Source organism: Osmerus mordax, chromosome 27 (genome assembly GCF_038355195.1).
Source record: "Osmerus mordax isolate fOsmMor3 chromosome 27, fOsmMor3.pri, whole genome shotgun sequence".
In the NCBI taxonomy this organism is placed as follows: domain Eukaryota; kingdom Metazoa; phylum Chordata; class Actinopteri; order Osmeriformes; family Osmeridae; genus Osmerus; species Osmerus mordax.
In genome coordinates, this window is record NC_090076.1 from 6,282,053 (window position 1) to 6,290,246 (window position 8,194).

Sequence of the window (8,194 nt, forward strand, 5' to 3'; positions counted from 1 at the left end):
GTGAATACAATCTGACGACAAGCAGTCGTACCTCATCTGACAAGCCATCAGCTCTAGCCTCCAGCCAGACAGCTTCAAGGCATCCTGCTCTAGGTCAGATTATTCGTTAGACAACCCTGACATGGAGACAGCCCCAACCTTCACCTTGCTGCTGTGCTCTGCCATTCTGGTAAGTACTTTCCAGGTTTTTTAATACATTTAAAGTTAGTCATTTCGCATATGCTCTTTTCCAGAGCGACTTACAGTAAGTACAGGGACATTATTTCTGAATGTATAAAGGTTAAATAAATTTAGGTCCATGCAGCTGTGTTATTCATTTAAGTCATTTAAAAGACTTAAAAGAAGTATGTTTTAAATTACTTAGCAGTGCGGAACAGCCCGCAAAGAGTGTTGATTAACTGACCTGACATAGGTGCAGGTAATACCATTCATTCTTTACAAGTCATGTCACAGACTTAATAACAGACTTGACATTAACAGGTATAATTGGTCATAAAGATCTGTACAGGCCTGAAGCATGAAGTGTGATGTGAATGAAACCTGTATAACCATAAACATCAGTCCCTATACACTGTCCATTTGAGAGAAACTATAATGAACACATATCATGCGTTCATTATAGTTCATATCTCGTTGATATGTATCTCGTTGATACATATCAACGAGACTCCCCATCAACAAGAAAAAATTATATTTATTATCCACATTGCCTGAAGTTGACAAGTAGTGTTTTCAATTATATTATTAATGGTCAAATATTTCAATATTTAAATCTTGAGCGTAATTAATGTACTAGTTCAATATAAGGGAGTGATTCAACCTCTTGTCTTTGCAGCTCTGTGGTGACTGGGCGTTGGGTGGGCCCTGCATGCAGAGGCACTTGAAGCGCCACAAGAGAGAATGGGTCGTCCCACCACAAAAGCTCAAGGAAAACTTTGACTACACCGACAGGAAATACGTTGCCATAGTAAGACTGCTCTCTTTTCTCATTCTTCTTGTTCTGTTATAGTTTCTAGTGAGGTATGATTTCTTAGAAGCGCACTGCTGGAAAAAGCTCTGGGTCTGAGAGCACTCAATTCTCTTTCTGTGACTGTGTTTAGATTCGATCAGATCTGGAGGATAGCGGGGAGAGACTCTTCTATACCCTGTTCGGCCCTGGAGCTAACAAGGATCCTGTCAATCTGTTCATCGTGGGAGAGAATGACGGGCAGATCCGCATTAGAGGAATTCTAGACCGAGAACGGATACCCAAATACACAGTAAGCACAAACACACACAAACACACATGTAACCCTCCCACTATAGGCTCGTGATATGCATTACGCTCTGTATAATACAATATTTACATCAATTCAACTCGGGACAATAGTGGGGAACATTCCAATATAATAACGGTCTAGGGTAACCTGTGATTTTCTTTGATTAGCGTTACAAACATATAAAGCTAGAGAAGAAATGAACATGCATTAAATGAAGTATACGTAGTGATTAAATAAGGACAAACACTGAATCTTTGTTCAACCATATAATGATTAACTTATCTTGCCATACATTTGTAGTATAGCAAACAACAATATGAAAAACAATAAACCACCCCGGGGTTGTATTTGTCTTAGGTTAGAGTTTGGTGTTAGCAAGCTTGCTTTGGTTGCGCGCTAACGTTGGAGCTCGTAATAGACGCATGAACTGTAGGCCTACATCCCCGACTGTGCAAAGTACAGTCAATCCATGTCTCCGCAAAAAAACACACACATACCCGCTCCTTTTGCCCGTTGACAGTCCGGTTTCGCCAACTCCCGTCCACGGAAAAGCTGCCACCGAAGAGGCCACCGATGCTCCAACACAGCAGCCGCGCAGTCCACCTAGCCAACTAACAACGTGGTCCTGTCTCCTTGACAACCAAACAAAAGTCCTTCTCTCGCCCTTCTCTTCCGGGTCATTCTCTGAACTCAACAATATATATAACTGTAAATCTTAACATCAAGTTACATTTCCAAAAGAACAACATATTTCAAATTTAAGAAAATACAACAAGTAATGACAATCTAAATAACTGATGAAGATCAGGTTATTACACACACAAACACACAAACTTCATACCTGTCATGTAATGAAGGTGCGTGCTTCTTCTGTCTGTAGCTGACTGGTGTGGCCAAATTTCAAAATGAAACAGTGGCGGAGGAAAGAATTGACTTGAACATTGAGGTGGTGGATGAAAACGACAACCCACCTGTATTTGACATACAGGCGCCGGCCAGTGTCATAGAGTCCAGCCCTCCAGGTAATGTCCTCTCAAACTGCTACTTCCTGTCAAGCTAACAAGTGACATGATGCTGGACTAACGACTGACTTAGCATGATATGTGACTATGATGATACATCTTTGTGTCTTCAAGCTAGCAAGCTTAGAATAAGCCTAAAGGAAGATCAAAATAGAAAAGCCTATCACAATTTCCACCAGTGTGATTGAACCGAACAACTGCCTGGTGTGGGATTGTCATCGCATCTACCAACGGCCGTGTCTAAAGGCTGTGACATTTCTTTACTGTCCTCTCTGCCCCACAGGGACAGTGGTTACCAAGGTAACTGCCACCGACGCTGATGAGGCCAACTCTCTCCACTCCAAGATCTCCTACAGCATCACCAAGCAGGAGCCGACTGATGGCGCCATGCTTTTCAGCATCGACAGGAACACAGGATTAATCTCTGTCAAGAATCCATCGATTGACAGAGAGGTAGGCAGAGCTTGGAATAGTTTTAATAAACCCACAAGCACCCCAAAGCTTGTTTTTAAGTTGATGATATGATAGCTTCTAAAATATTTTTTTTTTTTACAAAAATGCTGTTTATCTTTCTCTCTCACAGAAACACGATTCTTACCTTCTGACCATCAAAGGAACTGATATGGATGGAGCATCCAGTGGCAACACAGGCACAACTCAAGTGAAAATTCAAGTTGTGGACATCAACGACAACCTCCCAGTTCTGGAGAAAGATGAGGTGAAAATAGACTATGCATGCATTTGAACCCATTTCACATGATGTTTTCTGTGTCAAGGACATTCCAGTAGCGTAGCAGCAGAGTTTAGCCTGGCTCTATCTTTTGACCTGAGCTACATCTGAGTGTGGCCTCGTCTGAACCTGTAACATGTCTCCCTGCTGGGTCTCTGCAGTACTCTGGGAGCATTACTGAGAACACAGTAGACGTAGAGGTCATGAGGTTCCAGGCCCTGGACTCAGACCTGGACAAAACAGACAACTGGCTCGCTGAATTTGAAATCGTCTCCGGAAACGAAGACCAAATCTTCGGCATTCACACCGACCCCAGGACCAACGAGGGGGTGCTCACTCTTAAAAAGGTATGATTCGATCTGACTGGATGGGTCACTTCTGCTATGGGGGGTGCAAGTGAACGTGACAATGCTGATCCTGTTTCATCTCTCTTGCAGCCTGTTGATTTTGAGTTGCATCCTAACTTACAGTTAGTGTTGGTGGTGACAAACAAGGCACTTTTCATAGGCGGGGCCGGGGTTGCAGGTGGAACTGGCGGTGGAACTTGGGGTGGAACTGGCAGTGGCACTGGAACGGTCTCCAGTGGAGCATCAGGGAGTAAGCCGGTAATTGGAGGCGGTAAAAGATACCCTGTGAAGATTGCTGTGAAAAACCTTCCTGACGGCCCTGTGTTCAGGCCTGCAGTCAAGCCTTTGTCCTTATCAGAAAGCACAGGAGACAGTGTATCTAAAGTGATCGCTACTTACAATGCCTTAGACGGAGACACTGGAGAAACGGCAGACAATGTCCAGTGAGTGCACACTTGGCTCATCCCGTAATGAAATCTATATGGAATTTATAGGAATGTACTCTAAATAAATATGGAAACATTGAACTTTTCATGTTTTATGGAACAGATATTGAAAATCATCATCTAATGCTCTCCATTTGATCCACAAAGATATGCTAAAGGTTTTGACCCCGACAACTGGCTGTCGGTCAACCCGGACACAGCTGAGATCACACTCAACAAGCAGCCGGATCGAGAGTCGCCGTACCTGATCAATGGGACATACTACGCTAAGATACTCTGCTTGACCAAAGGTAGGCATTACAGCATCACATCATGAAAGTATTGAGATATAGTAGTAATTTTCATAATTGACTTTTTCAACAACAAAAAAAGTCTCCAAAAGCCCTGCTGGATCATTACTGTCAATCTCAAACAAAGAACTTTGACATTTATACGAAACATTCAAGGACAGGATTCGAATTCTGTTTGCAATTACAGTGGCAGGATTGCATTGCACGTTCGGCTGATTTCCCATGTACTTCTCTTAGACATGCCCATAAAGACAGCGACAGGAACCATCGCTATACACGTGGAGGACTCAAATGACAACTGCCCCGTGCTAATCAGCACGCAGGAATACCTGTGCTCCGGCACGGAACTGTTCAACGTCACGGCGGAAGATAAAGACGCGAATCCCAACGGAGCTCCTTTGAAATTCACGCTGGTGTCTGAGGAGAGCATGGGGGTTTGGAGGGTGGAGGAGATATCAGGTGAGTACCTCTGTACTCTCTGTAAACCTCAATGAGAGTTGAGGTTTGAAACACGGCGAATGGCGAAAGAATCGGTGCAACTTCTAAAAAAGTAATTGGAAACATTGCCATAAGGTGGCGCCATTATACACTGTTTGCAAAGCATCGAAAGAGCTTTAGTTGTGGCTCTAGGCAACTCATTACTTACATTTCTACACATGCATCAAAAATCTTAAAACTTGAAATGACTTGAACTCTCCCCCACCAGACACCAGTGTCTCTCTCAGGGCCATGGAGCCCTTGTGGCCCGGCCTGTATGACATCACCCTCATCATACAGGACCAGCAGGGGCTGGCCTGCCCGGAACCTCAGCACCTCCTGTTACAAGTGTGCACCTGCTCCTACTCCAACAACAGGACCTGTGGGGTCAAAGGTGCAGCCGGAGAGATGGCGGCTTTAAAGGGGTCGTCGTCGTTCGGACTGCCGGGGATCAGTATCCTGGTGTTGGCGTTTCTGATACTGCTGTGTGAGTATGACTAGATATGGGATTTCCATTGTGAGGTGATCACGGAAGCCGAATTTGACGGTTGTTTCTGGGTTGTGATTTCAGTGATGGGCCTTCTGATGCTGACGTTTCCCTGTGGGGGCGGAGGAACAATGTTTGTCGAGCTCCCCTTCGAGCCCAAACAACACCTGATATCCTACCACATAGAGGGACAGGGGGAAGACAGGGTAAACAGGAAATAAAGTCATCATCCATGGTTGAAATATGGAACGCTTTGTGTTTGGGTATATTGGAAGATGCTAAATAGCCTGGGATTCGACCAATCTGTGAGCTCGTGGATTATTTCCTCTGGCAGATGGGTCTGACTGTTTATCTGGTATGCGGTGGGTTTGATACGAGGACATTTCAGAGGATCTCCATGTCTTTGATTCCATGGCTCTGATTGGTTGTGTATATCCAATTCCACACAATTGCGTCCATTTTGGTCTGTGCCACGGTTAATTGGGGACAAGACGTTTTGAACTGAAACATTCCTACCTATTGTACCTTAAAGTTGACGGTGTGCATACTTTCGTCCCCAACGGTACGCCCCTCTCCACCACAGGAGGTGCCTCTGCTGTCCACCCCATGGATGATCTCTGCCCCCCAGACCATCGCCATGGGGCTGAAGGGGGCCAACACCACCATGGCGGTTCACAACATGGCTGCCGTGTCCAACATGAGTGCCTTCGGAGGCATGTACCTTGACTATGAGCAGACAGAAATGGTGGAGGTGGATTCCATGGACATGACCTACTTCCAAGGCATGGCGGAGCACAGCGTGTACCTAGATAACACTCTTCCGGATCGTATCTTGGACAATTACTACTCACAGGTGAGTGCCGAGACCTGGTATGCAACATATACTGTATGTCACTCAAGATGTTCTGTATCCACAGTGCATGTTGTCTTTGTTTTTTTGCATACGGCATTAGAGCCCAACCAATTTATCGGCAGGCCGATATTATCGGCCGATATTAGGCATTTTCCAAACTATTGGTGTCGGCATTTATAATGGCCGATAAATGATTTTTTTCAGAACTTTAATATATTTTGATGTTCCTCTGTTCTGTTGTGACAATAAAACAAACACGTTTATTTTTAAACTGCATTATCATATTATTTTTGTGAGGACTCATGAATAACTACAAGTAACTAATGTTAGGGAAATGTTTTGTTACGCGTTTCTGGAAAAAAAAAATATATATAGGCCGATATATCGGAATATCGGATTTTTAAATCACCAAATATTCGTATCGATATCAGTCTTAAAAGTAATTTATCGGTCGGGCTCTACACGGCATATGTGTATTTTCTGCTTTGTGTGTATTTTCTGAATTTCAGTGTTTCATTCTCCCATGCAGAAAGCAAGCTGTGCAGCACAGAACTACTCCCAGAAAGACAGTCTGTTGCTGTACGACTACGAGGGCCAGGGTTCTCCTGTGGGCTCAGTGGGCTGCTGCAGCCTCCTGGAATCTGACAACGACCTCCAGTTTCTCAGCGACCTGGGGCCAAAGTTCAGGACCCTGGCTGAGGTCTGCTCCCTTCCCAAACCTGTTGTTGAAGGCGTTGTTGACCCAGGAGATACTGACGTCGAAAGACTACCAAAGACCACCATCCCTCGCAGTCGTGTCAGCATCCATCCATCCGGCCAGTCATCCTCCAGCAACTTACACACCTCCCAGGCATCCACCAGCAACCTCAACCAGTCATCCACCAGCAACGTCAACATCAACCAGTCATCCACCAGGAGCGTTGATATCAACCATGTCATCGTTTCCAAATCAGCCCCCACCAGTTATGTCACTGAGTTGATCCGTCAGCCTGTTCCTCTGTCTCCCCCTGCTGGTCAGACCATCCTGGTGCAGCAGCATGTTCCTCTGTCTCCCCCTGCTGGTCAGACCATCCTGGTGCAGCAGCCTATGTACTACACCCCCACTCCCATGCTGCAGCCTATGCACTACGTAGTGGAGCCACAGGTCCACAACACTGTGCTGCTAGCTGAGAGGCCCGCTGCTAACCTGCAGGGCATGATAGTGGTCAACGGGCCTCCGCCAGGACCCGCCCAGGGCCAGGGGATGGTGCTGGTGGAGAGGAGTGGAGGTGGGGGGCAAGCTCGGCTGGAGCGAGGGAACTCACAGGGTTTGATAGTAGTCAATGGGCCATCTACGGATGCACTTACTGGACACGTAGAACGCACTATAAGCGCTGGACACACCGGCATGCTCTCTCTCCCCCACTCCTCCCTGAAAAGGGGTGAGAGGGTGGTCATAGTGGGCGAGAGCCAGGGTGTGGGTCCAAACCCAGTATCTTGTAATGGTGGACAAGCCACCTTGGCCAAGATGGAAAGTGTGGTTCTCCCACAAGGAATGGGAGGAGGAGTAGGAGGAGGGATGGGAGGAGGGGGAGGTCAGACCATTTTGGTCGAGGGTGGAGCTGGCTTCGGTCATCTTCAAAACCCTGTGGGAGCTCTCCAGGGTCTTCAGAAAATCATTCTGGCATCCAGGCACTTTCCGCATGACGACATGGGTTCTGACCCATTGGTGCTGGAGCAGGTGTTTCAATCAGAACATAATGGTGATTATATTGGAGTTCATTTTATGGTTAAGAATCCAGTTTCTCTAAGTTCAGGTTGTTTAAGGGCAGGAGCACTTAGTCCAGTAAGTCTTGGCCCATTATCAACAGTTGGTCCAGTGCCACCGAATCTTTCTGGGCAAGGGGGTGTGCAGTGGGTTGAGAGATAGAGGAGTGGTGGGCAGAACATTCTAACCACGTTCTAAAGGAGAACCAGAAAGGAAAACTCAGGGTTGAGATATCATAGACATTATTCATATCTGAAAAGTTGCTTTGGCAACATGGGAAAGTGTAGTTTCGGAAAGTGGGTCATCATGTGATGGAATAGATAATGCCTCTAGTGACTTTATAAATGAAAATGTAACCTTAAATGTTAAACTGTCAAGACTATATATATATTTGTTGTCAACCTTAGTCTGAGGGTATACCGTGGAAAGGTTTCTTGGTTTGTGCTTTAATTTGTATTAAAAAATATATTTTTACAAATAGTACCATTCGTTACATGTCATGTTCAAACTGTCACATTATATCATCCATATTTTCT

At 45.4% G+C, this 8,194-nt stretch overlaps 2 protein-coding genes across 2 annotated transcripts; both read left to right on the forward strand.

Moving 5' to 3' along the window:
* Positions 1-121: 121 nt before the first annotated feature.
* LOC136936589 (desmoglein-2.1-like) lies at positions 122-5,072 on the forward strand. Its single transcript, XM_067230200.1, has 11 exons — positions 122-169; positions 836-967; positions 1,101-1,259; positions 2,140-2,281; positions 2,565-2,734; positions 2,865-2,999; positions 3,173-3,358; positions 3,449-3,801; positions 3,952-4,094; positions 4,332-4,553; positions 4,801-5,072. The coding sequence occupies exons 1-11, from the start codon at positions 122-124 to the stop codon at positions 5,070-5,072; spliced, it is 1,962 nt and encodes a 653-aa protein (XP_067086301.1).
* Positions 5,073-5,189: 117 nt separating this feature from the next.
* Positions 5,190-7,597, forward strand: LOC136936590 (desmoglein-2.1-like). The gene is made up of 5 exons (XM_067230201.1): positions 5,190-5,264; positions 5,642-5,911; positions 6,441-6,800; positions 6,888-7,179; positions 7,563-7,597. The coding sequence occupies exons 1-5, from the start codon at positions 5,190-5,192 to the stop codon at positions 7,595-7,597; spliced, it is 1,032 nt and encodes a 343-aa protein (XP_067086302.1).
* The last annotated feature ends 597 nt before the right edge of the window (positions 7,598-8,194 follow it).

What these genes read in the sequence shown, in the direction of transcription:
- LOC136936589 (XM_067230200.1), top strand. Translation starts at nt 122, where the DNA reads ATGGAGACAGCCCCAACCTTCACCTTGCTGCTGTGCTCTGCCATTCTG. An exon ending in TGCTGTGCTCTGCCATTCTG is followed by an intron (nt 170 to 835) that starts GTAAGTACTTTC and finishes TTGTCTTTGCAG; the next exon opens with CTCTGTGGTGACTGGGCGTT. An exon ending in GAAACGGCAGACAATGTCCA is followed by an intron (nt 3,802 to 3,951) that starts GTGAGTGCACAC and finishes TGATCCACAAAG; the next exon opens with ATATGCTAAAGGTTTTGACC.
- LOC136936590 (XM_067230201.1), top strand. Translation starts at nt 5,190, where the DNA reads ATGTTTGTCGAGCTCCCCTTCGAGCCCAAACAACACCTGATATCCTAC. An exon ending in ACCAGTCATCCACCAGCAAC is followed by an intron (nt 6,801 to 6,887) that starts GTCAACATCAAC and finishes TATGTCACTGAG; the next exon opens with TTGATCCGTCAGCCTGTTCC. An exon ending in GCTGGTGGAGAGGAGTGGAG is followed by an intron (nt 7,180 to 7,562) that starts GTGGGGGGCAAG and finishes CAGGGTCTTCAG; the next exon opens with AAAATCATTCTGGCATCCAG.